This window comes from Sardina pilchardus, chromosome 4 (assembly GCF_963854185.1).
Source record: "Sardina pilchardus chromosome 4, fSarPil1.1, whole genome shotgun sequence".
NCBI lineage: Eukaryota > Metazoa > Chordata > Actinopteri > Clupeiformes > Clupeidae > Sardina > Sardina pilchardus.
Genome location: NC_084997.1, coordinates 9,013,145 through 9,035,320, shown reverse-complemented (window position 1 = coordinate 9,035,320; position 22,176 = coordinate 9,013,145). Strand labels below are relative to the sequence as shown.

General features: G+C 46.0%; 2 protein-coding genes across 2 annotated transcripts in view; one reads left to right on the top strand and one right to left on the bottom strand.

Moving 5' to 3' along the window:
- Window positions 1-10,254, bottom strand: part of LOC134078245 (coiled-coil domain-containing protein 148-like) — a 35,863-nt gene extending 25,609 nt beyond the window's left edge. The window contains exons 1-6 of the mRNA XM_062534029.1: window positions 10,018-10,254; window positions 8,893-8,958; window positions 8,298-8,419; window positions 5,062-5,165; window positions 3,892-3,998; window positions 2,382-2,527 (exon numbers count right to left, since the gene is read on the bottom strand). Of these exons, the coding sequence (XP_062390013.1) occupies window positions 2,382-2,527; window positions 3,892-3,998; window positions 5,062-5,165; window positions 8,298-8,419; window positions 8,893-8,947 (534 nt within the window). The 5' untranslated portion in view covers window positions 8,948-8,958; window positions 10,018-10,254. The remainder of the gene's footprint in view (window positions 1-2,381; window positions 2,528-3,891; window positions 3,999-5,061; window positions 5,166-8,297; window positions 8,420-8,892; window positions 8,959-10,017) is intronic.
- A 240-nt stretch (window positions 10,255-10,494) lies between these two features.
- The window catches only part of LOC134077983 (plakophilin-4-like), a gene marked incomplete at its 3' end in the record, with an annotated part of 51,452 nt that continues 39,770 nt past the window's right edge, over window positions 10,495-22,176 (top strand). The window contains exon 1 of the mRNA XM_062533614.1: window positions 10,495-10,694. The remainder of the gene's footprint in view (window positions 10,695-22,176) is intronic.

The window sequence follows — 22,176 nt, the reverse complement described above, 5'->3', positions numbered from 1 at the left end:
AGCAAAGAAAAATGAAACTAGAAGTCATGTCGCAAACGTACACGAAGATAACAAATTCCTCAGCCACGTAATCTTAAACCTCTCTTTCGCCCCTCAAGCTTATTTTCCAATTAATGTCATCTTTTGATAAAGCACTTCAAAATGTCCCCTCATGTTATATGGATCAGTCCGTCCTCTGGCTTTCATCAAAGTGCGCTTTTTTTCTGGGCGAGCGCATTTGAAAGGATGAGATATTTATTTATTAGCGAGTTCCTTTTATAAAAAAAAAACATTCCGAGGCACGGAAAGCTGGTGCCCTTCCTCATGTGCTCCCTTCTATTCTCATCACACGCTTGGTGGGTACCGAAAAAGATCTATAATCAGTGCATTTCACTGATGGCAGGTTATCTGCTGTCTCTCTCTTTCTCTCCCTCCCTCAGTCTCTCTCCCCTGCTCTCTCTCTCCCTCTCTCTCTCTCCCTCTCATACATACAAAAAGGTGCTGGCTTGTTCGTTTTATTCACGCCACTCTAGAGAAAACAGGCATTTATTTTAAAAAGGCGGACATATGCAAGTCTGAGACGCTTGCGCACTCCTCCCAAGGACACTGGCTTTCAGAAACTATCACACAGGAGACGTCCGTGTGACAGATGCCGCGCGCTCGCGCTAATCTTTCTGCTTAGGCGGGACTCAGAAACCCACTGAGCCACGCCGTCCGACCTTGACGGCAAACGGTTAAGATATCAGTAGTTAAAAGAGAGCGATTGGTCTTCCGCGGCCTTGAATAAAATGCAAGCGATGACTTTTAAAAAGGGCCACGCAGTAAGTCCTCTCACACATGCAGGGGGGGGGGGGGTTCCTGGAGAAGCCATTTTCACAGACACGCGGCCTGAAACGCTGACACAATTGTTCAGGACCGTCATTAGACTGACTATGAGTAATAACTGTTGGAGGACGGCGTGGTGGTCTGAGAGCGCCTTCCAGAGAGCCATGACCACATTTGTTCCGAAGGTAAAAATACAGAGCTATTTTAAAGTGTTTTTCAGAAGCCTCTAAGAAGGAATTCATACATTTCCTTACACAGAAAATGACAGGGCTGTAAAAGGAGAGGGTGTATAGAGAGAGAGAGAGAGAGAGAGAGAGAGAGAAAGAGAGAGAGATGGAGGAAGAGAGAGGGAGAGAGAGAGAGAGAAAGAGAGAGAGAGAGAGAGAGAGAGGAGGAGGGAAAGTCAGAGATGAGATGGATTTGGTTATTATCTTGTCTCTCTTTATCTAAGCTCTCGCTGACTTTGAATCTGTAATGTGCTGCCAACTGTTAACAGATCCAACCCCTTACAACTGCCTCTCCATAGCGGCGCAGAGCAATTTTGCTTCACCTACAAAAAAACAAATCACCCATCTTCAGATCTTTTCTGGCACGGCAAGAAGAAAAAGGATGGGTCACCATCACTCCTGACTGGGCGAGCGTCCTTAAGTCCCTGACTGGAGCCGCTGGTCACATGGGGATGGGGTGATGGGGAGAGAGGGAGGCCGGACGACTGATGGCCCCAGGAGGAGAGCCTCTGACGGGGCCGAGGCTCGACTGAAGCGGCGGGGTCCTGATGAAAGAGCATCTGAAGGGGGGAGCGCGGCGGCGGCGGTGGAGGCCGGCCAGAGCCTGACTCACGCAGGAGAGGAGCCGAGCCGAGCGGCTGCCAGCCGAGACACTCAGCCCCCAGCGTGGCCCACTTTTCCACCGCATCCGGCCTCCCGCTTCCCACCTAATCTCAGCCATTTTCTCTCCTCCGCGCTCCTCCACACGGAAAAAAGCCTCGGGGAGCCAGGGGAGAGGAGTGGTCCATTTTTATGAGCCTCCTCTGCTGAAGAGGATGGCAGCACACACCGCACACCAACAACAAAGCGGCCAACCCTCTGAACACAGCTGCTCAGCGGGGGGAGCGAGGTAGAAGCCTTTGAATCATGTCACAATGGATAGCATTGTGTTGGACATCTATCAGCCTTTGACTGTGGGCACGCATACCAGAACTGCGTTGGCCGAGAGCTTCACTGAGCCACCACCACCACCACCGTGCTAACCATGCAGAGAGAGAGCTGAAGATGCTCTCGCTAGCGTTGAGCTATGATGAGAGCTGCTCAGTGGTGCTTTTCAGGAAACGCACGCAAGCTCTGCTCGCTTAAAGAAACATTCAAACTGCAATAGCCCCTTGAGGTGGATGGTAATTGGGAGGTTTGTGGCTCTTTTCTGTGGTAGACCTGACTGAAATGGTAATGGGGGTGAGAGAGAGAGAGAGAGAGAGAGAGAGAGAGAGAAAGAGAGAGAGAGAGAGAGAGAGAGAGAGAGAGAGAGAGAGAGAGAGAGGGGTCTCTGCGATGAGGAAAGGGGGTGTTTCTGATCCAGGGTACCTGTTGGAGGATTTGCTCCCACTCGCTGTGGTCGGGGGCCGTCACATGTATTCTGTCCAGGCGGTACTGCAGGTCCTCCCTCAGCTGCCACACTGGCTCCACAGTGGCCAAGCGGAACGAGTCCCTGTCTGCCTGTAGGAGCAGGTCTGGGCACAGAAAAACATTTCCATGATGAACTCTCTCATGCAAATACGTAATGCAACTGAAGAAGCAACCAGTATGAAGCACAAGGGCTATATATACAGCAATCAATGCTAGCAGGCGTAGAGGATATTGACAGCTTATTCTATTGTTTATTCCATCCTCTATCCTTTCTTTTGTTCCAAAAAGAATGCAAAAAAGACAGAAAAACAATCAAGAATCTAAAAGAAGCTGGAGGCCCTTCTTCTTTGTCCACTCCATTAGCTACTAAAAGCCATGGGACCTAAAGCAGGACACTGCATTTGTCTCAGTTGAGATCCTCCCACCTGGCCAAGCTGTTGCCTAGTTTTGATCACAGATAGTAGAATTTCAATTGGCTAGTCCCTCCCCCTGGACCACACTACTAACAACATAAGTCAGCTAGAATATCAATTAGTCAGCAACTACACTTTCAAACCAAATTAATGAAATTGTAATTCTTACAACATTATCTTAATACATATGTTACTCATGGGCTCTCTTTGAATGTTTAACACTCTGTAAAGCGGCATGAGACATGTGTAATGTTTTAGCGCTCTATAAGTGAAATTAAATTGAAATTAAATTGAAATTATATTGAAATATCAAACCAAAGGACTGGTGTTATTCAGACAAACAAAAATACATGTTTTGTTCTCTATTTCCTAATGGTCCCTGCCTCATTCCCAGATGGGCGTTTAGGTCTATTTCAATGAAAACGTTGTGGCAATGTGGAAGTTGTGTGAAGAATTGTGAAATAAATATCAAAGTTATACAAGTATGTTTGTGTGTATCTCCTCTCCGTGCTGCTTCGGCAATTAGTCCAATGGTACATTACTAATACCGATGAATCATACAGAGAGAGAGAGAGAGAGAGAGAGAGAGAGAGAGAGAGAGAGAGAGAGAGCCTACCAAACAAATGCAGGCATACAGTAAATGCAGAAGTCTGATAGTCTTTGTGCTCACCCAAGCCTCCTTCACAATCACAATACAAATGCTAGTCTACCATTCCTAAGCAACAGTCCACTATCCAGGGAACGCGCTACATTGTTTGCAACCTGTTACATTCTCATTTTAATGAGCAACACAGCATCATTGTATCTCCTCGGCGCACAAGTCCACCCCGTGACGGGACTGGCTCATTTGTAGGCCCACACCATGCATATCCAACGCTCCCCCGAACTCGGATTTGTGTATTCGTGCATGTGGCGCTAATCAGCGTGAAGAGTTTCTGTCAAATCTCGTTTAACGGTTCTCGTGTGTGGGCAGCGAGGACGCTCTCACAGGCCACTCTGCAGCCACGGGAGCGCCGCGGACTGATTAACCGAGACGGAGCTGCGGAGAGACGTACCTTCGCCCAACATCTCGGCAATCACGCCCCCGTCAGGGCCGCCGTCTCCGTCGTCCTGTCTTCCTCGACGTTCGAGAAATCTCTGAAGATCTAATTCTGCCTTCTCTCTGAAAGCAAGCACAACAAAAACACAAGCTGCCCATAAAGTCACTCTGAGGACACCATGACTTTGTGTTCAGTTCACTTGAAGGAGAGACGAAGAAACCCTGCACTGCAAACTTTTTTTTCTTCTTTTTGGGGAAAATGTGTGATTTTTATAGCAGTTATATCATCGTCGTAATGAAGGTGCTAGTTGACTTTGGCTGCATCCACCAGCGCTGCTGTCTGCGATGCCTTCTCATTACTGGATCCCACGCATGTGTACACCATTAACCTTGGCTGTCTCAGACACAGTCATTACCCCAAAGCCAGCTCTGCCCTTCTCACTGCACAACACATAACACCAGCGGGGCCTCCAGTCTGATGGCTCAGCTTCACCGCCATGGGAGAGCACTGCACTCCACAACACTGCAGCAACGGCCACCACAGCAGCATGGGCTCTCTCACACACTCTCTATCTCTCTCTCATACACACACACACACACACACACTATCTCTCTCTCATACACACACTCTTTCTCTCTCTCACACACACCCTCTGTCTTTCTCACTCTCTCTCACTCACACACACACACACACACACACACACACACACACACACACACTATCTCTCTCCCTCTATCTGTCTGTCTGGAGCTTACTCTAAACTTTATACCACTTCTCTCCTACTCCCTCCCTCTCTCTCTCTCTCCCTCTCTCTCTCACACACACACACACTCTCTCTCTGTCTGTCTGTCTGGGGCTTTCTCTAAACTTTACACCACTTCTCTCCAATCTTCCCTCTCAACCACTCGCCCCTGCCTCTCTCCTCCTACACGCACAGACTCATCATCTCTCTCGCCCTCTTTCTCTTTATCGCTCTTCAGCTCTGAGAACATGCCTCCTTGACCGTCTCCCTGAGCAGGCGATGCAATGAGGAGTTACACCCCATCGATCATTCTCAGTGGGTTGGCTTGTTTGTCTTCCGCTATCCCCGGGCATTTATTTTTAGGGGCCAAAGGATGGAGACAGAGGGGCTTTAACAGGTGAATGATGGAGGTGGAGGTGGTGGTGGTGGTGGTGGTCTCTCACTCTGCTCTGGCCAATCGCTGGTGCTCTCTGGCCCACACCGGCCTGTGCTGGCGGAGCAGGCAGCTCTCTCTGCTCTCCTTGGCTGCTTGCTGAGTCTTCCTCACCTGCAAGACAAACAACCTCCATCAGCCTCGCCACAGCAGAGGATGCGTGCAGTGAACACAAGGCAACTCAGTTGTATTCATCTTGTTATTCAAAAGTCAGCTTTACTCCAAAATAAATCTTTTCTTAGTGCTTTCCTATAGTGCACAGAAGAGCGCTGTGAATCGTCCTCGATGTTACCTGAAATAGAAAAGTATAAGCAATTTGCTCTGTTGCTTAGTAGCCTAGCGGTGTCAAACACTGTTGAAGAGATCACATGACCATGTACCAAAAGTCCAGAGCAATGTCAACATTAAAAACACTGCATGTTTTACAGAATACTACCTCCAAAATCATTTTGTCAAAGAAAAGTGTTATTGAAGACTGCAGTCACCTCTAGCTAAGTGCTAACAATAGTGGAAGTCTTTTGGGGATTGTCTGAAAAATATGAATGTATTCCCAACTATTTCAGTTGCTGAAAGCTTTTAGAAGCGTTCAATATTCCGTTCTGTCTGACAGTGCAAGTTTGAGAGAAAATATTCTTCTCGGCTACTGATGCATACACATCATTTCAGAGACAGGGGGGTGTTTCAAAGAGTGAGAGAGAAAGAGAGAGAGAGAGAGAGAGAGAGAGAGAGAGAGAGAGAAAACAGCACTGAGCAGTGATGTCATGTTCACAGATGTTTTGGTGCCTGATAAAGATCTGTTTGTGTTCCACAGCATCACGTCTCAGATGTCGCTGTGGAGCCCTCCCCATGCACAAATGCTAGTGGTGTGCACTCATTTGTGTTTCTGGGGTGAAAAGAGGCACTCCAAGGACTTCCATTTCCATAAATCATGTCTGCGTGAAGCACCGCAGCGAGAAATTCAGAACTTTCCGAGTCGGACCTTAATGGGGCCGCTGCTGCGAATGAGAACTTCATCTTTGTATTGTTTTTCGTCACCTGAGGGCAAGAAAGCGAGTCTGGTTTTACCAGGCAAAAGCAAAAGCACTAGCAAAAAAAACCCAGTGGATTTTATATGTGAGAACTGAACCTTTTTGCCAAGCTACCCTCAACCACATCAGAAGAAAACACCCGTTAAATTAGAATAACGAAATGGGAAAGACAATCATGGGAAAGACATACTTGTTCACAATAAGAAGAAGAAAAAAAAGGGTTATGGTCTTTATGGCTTTTAGATCACCTTGCAGAGTCAGAATGGCTTAGCCCTTTACACAGGTCTCTAGATACAGCCCATCCTTGCCTTTTAATCAGATTGTGACTGCACAGGTCACTGGCTCAGATAATTGTACACATCTCTCTTTGAAACAGTGCCCCAATTATACGATGAGGAATCCGCCAGAAGCAAAGGGGAAAAAAAACCTCTCACGTCATCCCTCTCCTCTCGCCAGCACTGTACACACACAACATTTCAGGAGAAATATGCAATGACTTTTTATTATTATGGCACTGACACAATAATGGGACAACGACTGTAGCTGTTTAAAAAGCATAACCCATCATTTCAGCAAACCAATATCAGTCTATTAATGTGGCTATAAACCTGGTGCATGGCAAAGCATCCACACAAGGTATTCACAAGAGATGAGCTGCTTTAACAATATGGGTTTATACACAAATGTATACATTCATTGGGGGTCTGAGTGATTTGCAATGCATTTGTTTATGCAATTTCATTTAAGCATTTTAGTTCATGTCAGAGTACCACCCACTGCTTTTCTTTTCTGACATAAAGCAAACGCAAATACCTTATGTTAGCAATGACAAATGGAGCAATACTCTCCACAGTAAAGTGAATATCGTAGCTCGTCAATGGCGCTATTACCTTTTATTTGCTTTGGAGAGAGTTGAGAGATATACACTGGAGATATAAAGCTTTTCTCTCTGTGCCTCCTCCTTTTCACTGTCCTCTGCCCCCCACTCTAAGAGCACGCAAACAGGGAGTTACCACACACACACACACACACACACACACACACACACACTGCCCAGGCTGTTTTCAGAGGATGGTGAATTTCTCATTTCCAGCGTGCTGACCTCTCGGATCTTATCAGGATTCCTCTCCTGCGGGAGATTTAAAGGATTGTGTATCGAGGACCCTCCCACTCTTTACTCGAGAGCGGATCTGATCACCTCCCGAGGCTACTCGCGGCCATTTATTCTCTCTCTCTTTCTTCCCCTCTGCTTTCCACCGGCGGGGGAAGCGGGCACAGGAAAGGAAAGGGAGAAAGAAAAAAAAAAAACGCCAGCCTTTCAGCAGGGCAGGCATATGCAAACACAGGCTGGCTTATCTGGGCCATGCAGGGAGCTGAATTGGAGCGGGCCATGGGCGAGCCGTAATGAGAGAGCAAAGCACCGCCGTCACCGTTTACCAATTAAAACACTGCAGGTCGACAAGCATAATCCTCACTGCCCTCAGGGTTAACTTTTCAAAGAGGCAGGATGCTGGGGGATGGGAATGTATGAACTTCAAACAGCTTTTTTATGGCTGGTGCGCTGCGCGCGACTTATGAATATGGAGTGTCAGTGTACTGCCTTCTTATTGAGCTCAGTCCAAAATCTGAACGTTTTTTAGAGAAACCTCATGTGTTGCATAAGAGTTCTTGCTCTTGTTATATAATAGGGCGGGTCCTACTAAAACCCCTCAGGAGTGTTGGGAGTGTGTGTGTTTGTGTTTGTTTTTGTGTGTGACTGCACGTGTGTGTATGTGTGTGTGTGTGTGCGCGTGTGTGTCTGCATCTGCGATGATGTTTCATTGTCTGCATGTGTTACAGATCTGTCAGGTTGATTTTGTTTCACATTCATCATTGGCTTTCACCTCCTCACGCTGGATGTTGCCCCATCACACTAATGGATTCAAGAAGTAAAGCATCGCAATGTGGACATCAGAAATGGAATGCAGACAGAAGTGAAACAACTGCTAGCACAGACACCTGGCAAGCTTCGGTAAGCAATTCTAGATTGGATGTGTCATTTTCTTTCCACTTCAAAAATGTCATGTCCACAACTCTTCCCACTTTAGTGTTTATTGACAAAAATATTGCCAGTTTGTTTTAGATTTCAATGGCCAAGCTACTTGGAAAACAGGGCAGTTCTACTTTTATAACAGAAAGATATCAGCTTCTGATTCAAATTCTATTGTAACTAGCTTACCTTATCCTCAATGTGCTGTGATGCAATCCGTTTGGCCTCCAGCATAGCCTGCAGCTGTTCATATTCAACTGGTTTATATTTTGAGCTTCCCAGTCCATCCTTCAAGCGCAGGGTCAGCTTTTCTGTGCCAATGACAGTTGACAGCAAACAAAATGGCGTCAGTAATAAATGACACAAGCTGGCAGAATTACAGAGTCATAAACAGCTGGGCAGACAGTCGGGGACCTTTACGATCCCTTGGCGGTGGTCTCCCTGCTGATGACAGTGGAAGCAGAAGCACTGGAGTGGGAAGAGAGGCAGAACAGAGCCAGCACGCTAGAGCGGGCCCGCCTTGGAACACCAGACTGGGCCCACGTCGTTACACTGATTGACTGAAAACAGCGGTGGCAAATTTTGGCTTCACTGTGTGTGTGCGACAAGGGGAGGCATGCAGAAAGGCCATGAGATTCGAGTCGGGGAAAAGTACAACTGTCTCTGCCTCAGGCATCTTAAACTGGGCAAGAACCTGTTGCTTGTTATACCCCCTGAATGTTATGTAGTGCAAATAAATAAATAGAAAAAAAGTGTGGGGGACAGTTGGTCCGAAATGGCTTACCTAAATCATCAGCTCGGTGGTTGGTTATAAAAACTCGGATATCTCTCCCACTCATCGTTGTGTCATCTGTAAATTCACATGGTGCAACTTTAAAAGAAAGGATTCCTTACATGTAAATCGCTGAACGCCAACCAATACTCCAAAATATTCTCCTACTCCCTCAAGGCAATCGTGAAAGGTCAGTGATGTCATCCCAATCCCTTTTGGCAGGTGCTTTAATCTGCTTTCCTTCAGGGATTACATTTTACAATGGCAAAAAAAAGTTAATGGAAGAAAGTGCTATCTCAAAATATTCACAGCACATAAACAGCACATTCAACACCAAAGTTGTGCTGAAAGGGATTACGGAAATAACCTTTTGAACTGACATTGTCTTACTGCACCTGCGGGGTAAAATTGGTGTCACTCTGTCATCCCCGGCGATATCTCAAGGGCAGACTTACTGAACATGGCTGTCATTCTCATATTCAGCCGAGCTCCCCGTATATAGATATTCATTTAGACTTATCATTGCTTTATGATTATTATTTCACCTCTTATGAATTCTAGCTCAGTGTGTGTGTGTATTTTCCCAGCAGGAAAATTAACAAGGGCACCGCTGACAGAGAAACATAATGAGTCAGTCAGAGCCTGACATCAAAATGTCCCTTAATGTCACAATCAATTTCACATGGAGGAGAAGGGGCTGGCGAACGAACCATCGGAAGCAAGAAATTAATTCTCTTGATGTTTGATTATCATGTCTGGAAATGCTCTGAAATGTCTCACCCTCCTCCTACCGCAGCACAGCTCACTTACTCATCCCCTTCCTCCCCTCTCTCTATTGTACTGCATTAGGCTAATAGCCTAATTCCATCCGGACATGTCAGCCAAGATAACATTCTGCATAATGTGCAGTTCATAGAATCATTCTTTTTTTCCTGATGACCACAAAATAATGTAGCCTGACAGCTCAAGCTTTGGCACAGACAGGCTTGGTTATTTCTGCTGCTGTCTGCTGGAGATAGGCTGCCCTTCGTTTCTCCAGAACACACATGATGAGGAATAAAACATAAAGTTGTACCACTGCAACCCCTAAGTTACCTGCCCTAACCAAGCCTACTATCCAGGGAAGAGGGGAAATACCTTGCTCGCACACCGTCTGCAGATGTGCTGTAGAACGCAGCTCTGATTGTGTCCGGTTGATTTACAACCAGGATATTGAACTGTACAGTTAGACTATTAGTGTCTCTCATGAGTGCTACCATGCATTAGCCTACAATTACAGAACACCTGATTTTGTCGTCGAACATGGAAAACGAAACGCTTCAGCTAGACTGTGTAGCAGGTCTTGGTGAGAGGTTACATTGTTTTAAGAACGCCGTGAAAAGATACAGTAACCAGAGAGGGTAGTAGCCTAATCAACAATCTTTGCAGTAACTCTGAAAATTACCTTCTCGGCGCTTCCCGGTTGACAACATTTGTAACCAAGGAAACTGTTGTTGCCTTTGTCATTGGACAATTCAACAACATGTCTGTCCAATCATCTGTTTGCGACTGCATCTTGGGTCCAATGATGTCTGTCGCTCCAAAACCACATTACGGTGACGTCATGCATACTCGAATTGCTTCGGAGTAGAAGCGGGGTGGAAAGGAGAAACCTGGCTCCTGACTATGGAGACGAGTTTCCCTGCTCGGTATTCACGCGGATAGGACTCACTGGACTAGTCTTCTGCAACAACTCACAACATTCTGTTATACTTACTTGTTCCAATGGAGTTCTGCACCGTAAACGATCAACTACTATAACATTCCTCCGCAAGGTATGAACTTTAAAAATGACTTGCATGGATTTGCCTTAGAATAGAGTAGCCTACCTCTCGCATGCAACCTATGGGACGAGACCGCCTTAGCCATTCGTACGATATGGTACGGCTACAATAGCCTTGACTACGTTTAGAAGCTATCACTTCGCGTGGTCTTCGTGCACAATTTTACAGCTAAGAGACATAATGTTAATTAAGTGACAGACGATCTCTCTTAACTCTGGATAATCTCACTCTCGTGACTGGCTTAGGTAACGCACACCTTTATGGGACCTTCAGGGGTTCGTTTAAGTGTTTCGTGGAGTGACTCGTCATTCTTTCTCAGAATGTATGACTTCGCCTTACCACAGTTTGTCTAAACTAGATCAGGGAAGCTTTACAGCCCATTCAGACTTGACTTTCTTGCGCGCTTGTCCTTGAATTGTAGTGATCGGAACTGTGTGCAGGTGAGCTCTCTCTGTGTTGGAATCTGAGGAATGCGAGGTCGCTGATAGGCGGAGTTACGTGCGTTTCTTTTTACCGAGTTCTTCCAATATATGGACGTCATATGGCAAAATGTGGAGCACACGCGTCGTGGTGCAAAAATATCCAAGTCATAAGTCATGGTTTCCTACTGAATTTTCCGTCGATTTCTTTGAATATCTTTTATGTGGGTTGTTTAATTTTGTTGTGTCGGCAATTTCTCGAAAGTGATCATCAGCCTCACATGTTCTGACACACAAGAACTGAGTGGTTTCTCAAATTCGCTCTGGTATCAGCATACGGTTTAATGCGCCTTTCAGGTTTAATTTGAATCTACGGAAATGAAAGCAAAGCATGTTTGGACACGCTGCGCCGCTATAGTCTGCTAAAGAGTAAGGCGTGTCAGTCTTAAAAGCCCAAAGAGCCCCAACTGTGTTGATGTGATGTCCTTTCCTTTAAAAAACGGGGATGGGGAAACCATTATATCTGAGGTAGTTCAAATTACAGTCGATAGGCTACGCAATCACCAGATGTTGTAATTTACGCCGCCCATTAGTCTGCATTGACCACATTTTCATATCCTACTTGAGCGAAAGGTGTACATTTCTTGTTGGTGTTTCAGTCTGTTCTTTCAACTTGCCATAGCCTACATTTGTCTGGGCACTGTGTCTATGGCACATTTCATAAGACACAGTATAAATCTGACCTGGCCTTGCAAAATGCAGTGAGTTGGTGTGGTTTTTTTACTAATAAAAGCAATGACAAATATTGCAGAAATGTCATTACTTTCCTACTAAAAAGTTGCACTAACCAAAGAACATTGCAATCCACAATTTGAATAGCCGAAAAACCTTGAATTTTGCAAAATCACAACATTCCAAAATCCTTGCAGTGCAGGACTGCTGAAGATTGAGGGGGGGGGTTATGTATCCATATGTCACTGCAGTGATCCAGGTTGGCGATTTTATGCACATTGTTGCATTGTTGCATTGTGGACAATCAACAGGGTAGAACTCTGACTCATTTCCTGTCTTTTAAATAAGGCATTCAAAGGTATTTCCTTCTGTGCTGACTGGATGTTTTTTTTGCTGCTTTTAGTGGAATCAGAAAGGTGCCTTTTGTTTTTATGCTTTCCTAATCCCCCTCTCACTCCAGCATCTTTGAGTTTGTGCCAGTGTAGGCTGGCCTCATAGTCTGGCATTTCAAGCCAGTGTTGGAGCGCTTTAATGGTTTGACTGACCGCATGAATGATCATTTCTCTTCGAGTGCCACCGTTTGCTGGTGCATTTGCCACTGATGGCATCATTCCAGGCCGTATAGTGTAATTCAGTGGAGTTATGCAAGGTTTCACTTGTCTGAAACCTGACATAATTCTCAGATGAAGCTGGACATTGAGTGCCATGCCTCCTGGTTATGTCATTTAAGGAAATGCAAATTAATATCCACTCATTCATTTCTCTGCTTTCACATAGCCTACCAATTTGTGGTGACTGTGTGGTGCATGCCTGGACTAGCATGTAATCAAATGGCATCGGTACTCATGCATAGCAATGATAAAACAATCTGGGTGCCTGCGAATTAAGCAGTTTAATAGAGTCAAGTGAACAATAGAAGAAAGGCAGTCATAACAGTATAGAGTGATCAAAATAACAAAGTGTAGACCAAATCCAGGAAGGGCATGTCACCGACTCCCCCAGCCAATAAATACTTAGAAAAGCAGTATCATTTCTGACTGTATCGTTCAGAGTAGCAGCAGCTGGTGAGACGTTCATTTTGAAGGTTGTCTGTGAACTTTGCTGTGATGACGCTTGTGAAATATATGGCCCAAGAACACATGCTACGGCCATTGCAAGACTCCCCAAATTTTAAAATGGCCTCTTGAGCTTGGAGTAGAGGCCACATGAGGTCTCTCCTTTCACGTGTCTGTCAACATATGCAATCGCTCACCAACCCATGAGCTCATCTGCTGTGTGTCAGGTTAAATGTAATGGGCCACAACTCCTCCAAAGCAGTGGAGCAAATAGTGACTATTGAGGCAATTAATTACTTGGGTGAAATTAACTTTTTTATGAATGTTAATTTGACTTGGGCCTTAGTTGGAGGTAATCATTAGTCTCAAGAAAGCACTCAGCCACCCAGTCCAAGGTGAAATGTAAGTCTTCACAGTGTGTCTGCTTGTTTTGGAACATTGTCTTGTCCCCCACCCCTTCACTCTGTCTGTTTTTCGCCATTCCCTGTCTGCCAGTGTGTCTTCTCTCTCTTTCCTTTCTGTTGCACCAGCTTTTCTGGTGGGTGAGGGACATTGCTGTGTCTCCTCGTGATCCGCATTACCCAACAAACCCACCAACAGCTGACATCTATTGAAAGAATCCAGTTAATCAGACAAACTTAACATTTCTCATGGGGTATGGCAACAGAGAGGACCTGAAATAAAAGCTCCTCGCTCACAAACACCTCTTTGTGCAGCTGGCCTCTCACAATGAATATTCTTGTCCTCTGCTTGTCGGTTCAGTGCTGTTAAGATGGACCATACCCAACTTAAGTGGAGTTTGGTAAAGAGGAAAAAATCTTAGACACACTATAAGCTACTGTTGTCTGCTGTTTTCATGAAATATATTTTCCCCAGGCCATTTTGCTGTTATGATTGTAAAGCTTACATCAAAATATGGTTTCGGTTTATGTGCCACACTACCTTGGAGACTGCTATTTCTCGGGGAATGGATAGACTTCTTTTGGTTTCTAATAAGCAGAGCCTGTTGTTAAGGATCAGACGTAGCCCAAATACGGGCGAGCTGTGTGCTTTCACTGGCTTTTGTTGTTATCTCAGGATTGGTGTGATTGTGCCCTAGCCCATGCTGTGGTCAGATTATACTTAACAGGAACTGACATCCAATGAATAGGTCTTCTTTTAAGGCCCCTCCCTGGTGCTTGTTTTCCTTCAGATCAGACCAACAGTCGCATACCAGAACTCCGGGTCACTCAGTGCTGAGACTGGCCCCGTTGCGTATCTACAGTACACAGTATGTTTAAACAGTACAACGTGCAACACTTGCTTTGACTGCGACAAGATTAAATATTTTCTTTATCTCGTGGCAAACAAGATGGCAGGTGTATTGCAATTCCATGTCAGCATGCCCTGGAAATCACATTGTCCCAGCTTTCAAGGTGTATTACGTCACAGTGCAGAAGACGTGCTACAAGTCAAGAATTTACTCAGTCATTTTTCCCTTGCTGTATGATTGCCTCCACCACATAAGCCAACATAGAAATTGAGCATTTGCAGCGGTAGAGAGTGGACAGCTTCCCGTTCTATTTCCAATGGAGCTGGACTGCAGACCTGCATGGAGCACTGAAGGTTTGGCAATGGAGCCGAATGAGCGAGCGAGTGAGTGTAGAGAACATGCCTGCCATTTGCATAATAGTGCATCTTTCAGTGGCGCTGGGCGGGTGGAGATGAGCACGGCGGAGCTTCCCATTCCTTTTCATTGGAGCTGAGCTGGAGGAGCAGATTGGTGGATTGACAGCTGAGTGGAGAGAGCATGCCTCTGATTTACATAAAGCAGACAAGCCCCGCACTCTTTCACAGATAAGAGGCATAAAATGAGGGGACACAGCCAATCAAAATGGACTGACTGTTGTGATGGTATCCTTTTCGAGCAGTGAAAATGGCCACCATAACCATAACTACAGTGGTTTGTGAAACTGATGAGGTTTTTGAAACTGAAAAACCTCCTTTACAAAAACAGTTGCTAGTGGTGGGTTAGAACTTCAATTTTATGGCAATAATGCTCTCGTTTTATGAACATACAATGTAAACAGTCCCTTTATTTACACAATGTTGTCTATCTATATACTACAACATAATCAAGAAGCAGCAGGCTACTGACTCTGCTACTGCATAGAGCAAATAAACCAGTTAAACACAGTCAAGATGCACCATAAAGTTGTAATCAACAGCCTCTTTGGAATTGCTTCTGGGAGATCTGTTTTAATATCAAATGATTTCACTAAATTACAGAGCTTTTGGCTGTGGCTGGTCCTTTGGGCTGGGTGTGGGTCTGGAAATATTACTGTCTGAGGCTCTCAATTTCTTTCTCCATCCCCTACTTTTCCTGTGTCTCCCCCCTCTGGAACAGATGGTTGAATAACAATTAGTCTGTTCTGGACAACTCGGAAGTTGAAGACTACAGGAATACCATGGAGTCTATGAAACATATTCACATTTTATCACATCATCAAAGGCTTCCCGAGAAGAGACTGACAGTAGAGTGGCATTTAAAGTTTTACTGACACATTTGATGATCTTGTATAGCACAATTGATGCCAATAAATGCTGTCGCTGTCATTACCAGCTGGCTCCCTCTGGTGATATTTCATGATGAAATACCTTACATTTCGTATTGACACCTGGAAAGAGTGAAGCTATCTTAAAACTCTGTCACTGTGACAGGAATAAAAGGTTAACCAAGACTTTGCCATCTTTCACGTGTTTACAGTTCTCAGTATGGTGTGTTCTGTCAGTGGACCAGTGACATTTTGTGGCTGGGTATTTTTCTGGCTCCTCATGGCTTCTGATGTGACGGGACATAGTTGGCTTTGCTGAAAGCTCTCCAGACTCCATCGCTTTTGGTTGGATCCAGGGGCGGCAGAAGATAATACACAGGACAAAACATGTCAGCGCTTTTGTGAGATTAGGTGCACAAAGGAGGTCTGTCCAGTGAAAAAGCCCCGCAGAGGTCTGTCCCACTGAGTCAGAGTACTGAAAAGCCCCGTTCCAGCCCGCTGGCACAAAATGGGCAACAGTGGACACCAAAATCGGAGGATAAATAGATCTTAATATCGGAATAGTTCAAGTTGTTGTTAACGCCGTCTTAGTTACCAGAAGTGGATCTACGTGGGAGGGTGTTGTGCTAAATATTTCACGTCCAGGTTTACCTATCACTGTCAGAGCCTTGTCTCCAGTTGCACATCTGATGGAAAACAACCAAAGGGGACAAGCTGTCTTCCATAGGAGCACATGGAGTAACAAGACCTCCAGAGGATTTTCTGCTGCTGTCAAATATTGAAGTGTATGACATAAACTGGAACGACACCTTATGATGCATGCACAGTTGTTATGCCTGAAGTCCTATTCCCGTGAGTGACGTATGTTTTCCTGGGTGTTCCTGTTTTTTTTCGTACCGGTCATTCAGTATGGTATGAGAGGGAAAACAAATACGGTACTATTTTTACATGCTTGAAATGTAAAGTGTGCTGTCAAGAGAGTTGTCCTAGTATTTGTATTTATGCACGGCTGCCATATTTAGTGTGTAGGCGATGGTGGTGGCATTTCCCCTATGTTGCTCTCTGAAATGTCCAAGGCTCATGTGAGATGATGTCATTTCCATACAGGTTTCCCATAGCTTTAAACACGAACCACTATAAGCATAACAGGCTGTAGGTCTTTGTTTTGCACAACCTACTGAAGAGTAAAACAAAACAAAAGTGTCAATACACAACTGTGATTAAAGTGTAGTGGGTAAAGTGGTTGGGAAACCGATGCTCAGATGACCATTAACAATTCATGGTCTGACATGACTCTCAAAGTCCACTGACAGTTTGACAGACACAATCTATTATCACAAACATGAAAGCTAATTAGTCAACAGGCTGATAACTGGCTTAGATGAACATTTTGCTTTTGGGGGAATTAATCTCCAGGGGTTCCGCTGGGCTTTTATCCCAGCTACAAAGTGGGGGAGGAAACTGTGGAATGAGTCCTCGAATAACCTGCAATTTGCTGTCTTCATCTCGTCTCAGAAGTTGACATTTAGCAGAGGATAAACTCAACCGTGGCTGGTATGCTAACAGCCATGCATTATAGCAGGCACAGCCTATTTTCCCCTCTGTTCAGCTTGTGAATGTGTCGCTGGCAAGCAAAGTGCTCGTATCAGCCTTTTCAGCCTGCCTGCCTTCAACCACGAGGCCACAGTTCCTCTACCCAGATTTAGATAAACTAACAGCCGCACATTCCTTCCTAGAAGAAGTTAATACAAAAAGTGTATCTTTGTTTCTCAAATGTAAGTTTCATAAAGTGAACTTGCCACACTCTTGGTTTACTGGGCTATCAAATATACTATAAATAAATAAATACCACAGTATGCCCCCGGTTGAAACAGTCCTCTCGTTTGACCGAGTGACTGCTTTCTTTTCTTGCTGTTACAGTTACATGTTCATCCACTGTCATTAGGTAAACGTTACACCATATTACAGTATGTTCTCCTTTCTCTCTGCTTGAGTGAAGTCGAATGTGACTGTTCTTTGTGGGTTGATCTGCCCAGAGGCAGTAAATTCCTGCCAGTGCGTTTGATAAAGCGCCTCTGTGCTAGTAGGTCTCCGGTGCCCTCTATGAATCATAGCCGGGGTCACAGCAAAGAGGAAATTTGTTTTACTGACCTGTTGGATGGTGATTTATATTTCAATTAAATCCCACGCCATAGATCCTCCAGCCGACCACCTTCAAATTTACCTCCGTATACTCTCTCTATCCCACGGGTGTGTCTGTCGGCGGACTTGTACACATCACGGGAGGCAGCAGCACAGGTTCATGAAATATGTCCGCGTGCCTATGTGGACGCGTAGCACAGTCGAGAGAGCATGACATTTTATTTCCCGACCCTGTGAAAATGGTTACAAAGGCTAACAGCTGGCTGTTGGGAAAGGTTGCCATTTTCACTGACATCTCATTTCCCTTCTTCCCTCCTTTTCTATTACTTCTCTCTTCATTTCTTCTCTATTTTCCACTTGGCTTCCTCTATGTTTTTTTTCCTTCAAATTAAATGTGCCTTTCTTGTTTTTTTTTTGTTATGAGTAATGATTCTCCTTATTGATTTGTTTTTAAAATGAAGACATTCAATTCAAGGGCGGCACCATTCATATGCAATTCAGTATGATATGAAGTTTTGCACTTATTTTGTCGTTATTTTTGACAGAGAAGCTGGCTGTATTGAAGCTGGTGTGGAGTAGCATGTGACGGTCACAGCGAGATTGTATTTCCTGCTTCAAATTACATCAATCACTGCTGGAATAGGAGGAGACGTCAGTCATATATTCCAAAAAGTCCTCTGAATTGAAATCACTGACCCCACCTTTTGAGTTCTTTGAAATCCAAAATGTCAGGACATTTATTCACATCCTCACAGATTTTTAATACCACACTTCAGTTATGAGAACACGAAGGGTGTCTGCAGAGTTTGTTTTGAAACATCAAATAGAAAGCTGTCCGCAGAATATAATCTAGAGTAGCAGAGCCTAATGCATTACTTGTTGGCCTTTATTTCTCCTTTGTCATATTCAAGCTGTTTAGCTGCAGGTTAAGGTCAGTAATGACAACTTTCTCCACACCGATCGGTGCGGCGGGCAGATTCGATGTGACAGGCCTTTCTGATTGTGTCGGGAGGGTAAGATTGGAAAGTCAGAAGTATCACAGTGAGGGATAGAAGAGGCGGGATGGAGAGGGAAAATGACATTTCAGACGGCGGCTGTCAGAACGCCACCCCCCCAACACACACACACACACACACAGACACACACACACACGTCATCAGGATGGCACGGTGTATTTGACACTGAGAATATCCTGCCTGACATAACTGCGGGCCCTGTCCATCACAGTAGACAGTGAGATATTCCATCCAATCTACCGTGAGCGTGAAAAGCTGGCGTTTTGGAATAAAATGAAGGAATTATGTTTTTCGCATTGGCGGCTTGTTTTCTCAGCTGTGGTTTGGACAGCAGGGTGAGGCGGGTGGGGGTGGGGGCGCTGGCAGGGCCGAGGGTGAGTCACCAAGGTGGAGCAGGGGTGTAGGCTGATCACAGTCTACGTGACCTGCCTTCTTTCCCCCCAACCATGAGCTGAATTTAGCAAAGAGAGGCAGGAGGGAGATTGGAGGGGGCTACTCCCACTCCCACAGAGTGCAGAGAACTAGCCAAACGTTTGGCCAGTGCATTAGAGCGGCGATGGAAGGCTAGACCTGCAGCACTCACTGACTCAGCTACAGCGGGGGCCATTAATCCAACTCTAAACGCTGGCATTTGCCTCAGACAACGCTTTTTTCTGGGGCAAAATTTTACAGCGCCGAAAGAAAAGCGCGGCAACTGTTATTAAAACCCCCCTTATCCCTTCTGCACAATTATCCTCAACAAGCCCCCCTCATTGAAATGGATGGCAGCAGCTCGTCTTTCCTGTGACCCCCAGGCCAGGCGCTCTGAAGCCGAGACTATTTAATAAGCGCTGTTAATGCAAATGGACTGTCAGGGGGGACTTTCTTCTTCACGCCGCTCTTCTCTTCTCGTTTCTCCCCTCCGTCCGCCCCGCGCTGGCGTTCGCCTCACTCGCCCCCGCGCCGCTGCATCTCGGTGTGACGTCATGCGGCAGCCACGCCGCAACCCTACTGTACTCTCTCTCGCCCCGCTCACCTTCCGCCCCCCCCCCCCGTTTTAGCGGGCGCTCCCCTGGGTTAATGCAGGGGCTGGGCACGGAGCCGTTTGCTCAATGTCAAACCTGTCTCCTCTCAGCCCCCCCGAGGCAAAGTTTGTTTTAAAGGGGGAAAAAATAGAAAGAGAAGTTTGGGCTGGAGCAGCTTGCATGAGTCATGCCGCCAGGGCATCCTTTTGCTCATTTACCTGCTCGCTTCAAAGGCCAGGCCCTCTGCTCTCAATCAAAAGTGAATGATATCCAGGCCACACACTCCCTCTGTGCGTTTGTGTGTGTGTATGTGTGTATGCGTCTGTAGGCGAGCGGATATACGTGTCTCGCTTTTCACTGATGAATCGTTTGATTAGGTGCTTGCTTACATCTCAGCAGGAGAGATCCCTCTTCTCGCTTCCCCTCCCTTCCTCTGCAGGAGTGCGTGCCGTGCGCCCTCACCACCGCGAGGCTGAAGCGTGGCAATTTGCTGCACCGTCTGAGAGTCTTTACAGCATTGTGACTTGTGGGAGCCTCACCCCTCCGTCGTGCCGCCATGACATCCCTCCGTTATGCGTGCCGTGACATCCCGTTCCAACTTATTGCCTTTTCTTTTTCAACAAATTGTGCTTCATCAGCCGACAGTATCACTGTAGAAGCCAGGGGAGTTTATGTGGAGTGCCTGAGCTCGCTCTGCATCCATCTTCACTCTTGTCTGGCGTCAGTTCTCCTCCCCAGATGAGCGTGTCTGTTGTGATCATGTTGGCTTGTAAGTGAAGGGAAGGAGGACGCGGGGAGAGCAGAGGACACCGAGGCTTCACTGACTGCAGGCTGCTGTGCTGTGGGCAGCTCGTGTCCGAGAGGTTCTGCTGTCAATAGGAATGACCGACCTCAAGCCCGGGCAGTGAGATTGATGTGATCTGGATGCATGTGACTTTATTCATCCCAACGACGTACTTACACACACACGCGCACCCGCGCGCACACACACACGCTCACTGGCTGTCTCTCTTCCTTTCACTCTGACATTCGCAAGGAGCAGCTTGATGACATGGATCTCCCACAGGAAGGAAATGTGTGCCGCTTTAATTGTTGCAGCTGTCATCCGCCTTATCTGACAATCCAAAGTAATGAACTTACAAGTGTGCCCTATTGATAAACGGGCAGCCCGCTAAGCTAAGCTAAAGCTGCTCTCGGCGAGCGTGATTGATCATTCAATAACAGACAGTTCATCTCCCCGCTACAATCAACCCCCGAGATGAGAAAAGCCTGGCGAGGCGCTGCACGTGAGCCGTAATTCATTTTCGGGCGCGGGCTCCTCGGCGCGGCCCGCAGCGCGGTCGGCATCGGGCCAGTTGTCATGCAAATGTGGCCTCGCGTCCTATTCGATTTCAATCAGCCCCGCGCTCCCGTCGCGCAGAACACGCCCCGCTCGGTCCACACGGCCATTGGAATGTGATAACCAGCTGATATGCGTTGAAATTAGGAAGATGAAAAGCAATACCTTTTGCGACGGCGAGGCGCGGAGAGGAACGGTGATTGAATTGAATTTATTCACAGGCTGAGCGGAAGTAATGTTCGCTGCCTGCATCTGTGGAGCTGGCGTTGCCATCTCGGCTCTGGTTTTTATTGGGATGCGGTCGGCGCGTCCATAAAAAAAAAGCAAACCGCAAGCGTATTTCTGTTTGTTTGCTTTATTCCTCGCTGCAACAAATGAAACAGTTTTGCGTTCTGTGTCACCCAGGACCATGGCAGCTTTTCTGCTTGTATTTTATTCACCGCAAAGACGCCCAGTTTGTTCCAGTTTGCTGGAGTGTAAGCAAACATCCTGCGGTGGACTAGCCTTTAAATGTGCCCGGTCTCTTACCCTGGTTTTATCACCTGCTCAAACAAGACTATAGAGTCATCCTGAAAGTCTTTGGACATCCTCTGTCTTAACTTGTGTAATTTGTGACAAGTTCAGAAATGTCTGATAAGCACACCTCATTCTTGTTCATCATACGTAGGAAGACAGGAAATGGCGTTTTATTTATCTAAAAAGTGACTCATGGTCATTTGTTTTATTTACATGAAGTGGCCGGAGGATGTCATGCGGTGTACACTGCCATTCAACAGCTTGGAGCTAGCGATAGTGATTCATGACCCGACGGCCTGCCAGAAAGGGCCGTTCCCTACGAGTGAAAGGTGTGTCTGCAGGGTGTTATTGATATGATTAGGACACGACATGACTCCGCTTCCTCCCCACTCTCCATTCACTCTAGGCGATCATAAAACACATGCTGACTTATGAGTAGGCTTTGATGTCACAATGTTTGTGGTAGTGTGGGATAGGGCGTAGTAGAGGTCAAGGTGCGTGTTTTCCTCGTGAAGGAATTCTTCATTCAAAGTGCTTTGCCATTTACGATCTTAACCGCAGAGCAGACTCAGCACAGTAGAGTCTATTTAACTACTGTATTTCTAGTCAAAGGATTTTCAAGGACATATTCAGAGGTACGTGAACGCTTCTATTTGGACTAGTGTTATATTTTTGGCGTGGCAGCGTTTAAGGGAGGTGTGCCCTGTGGAAGAGCC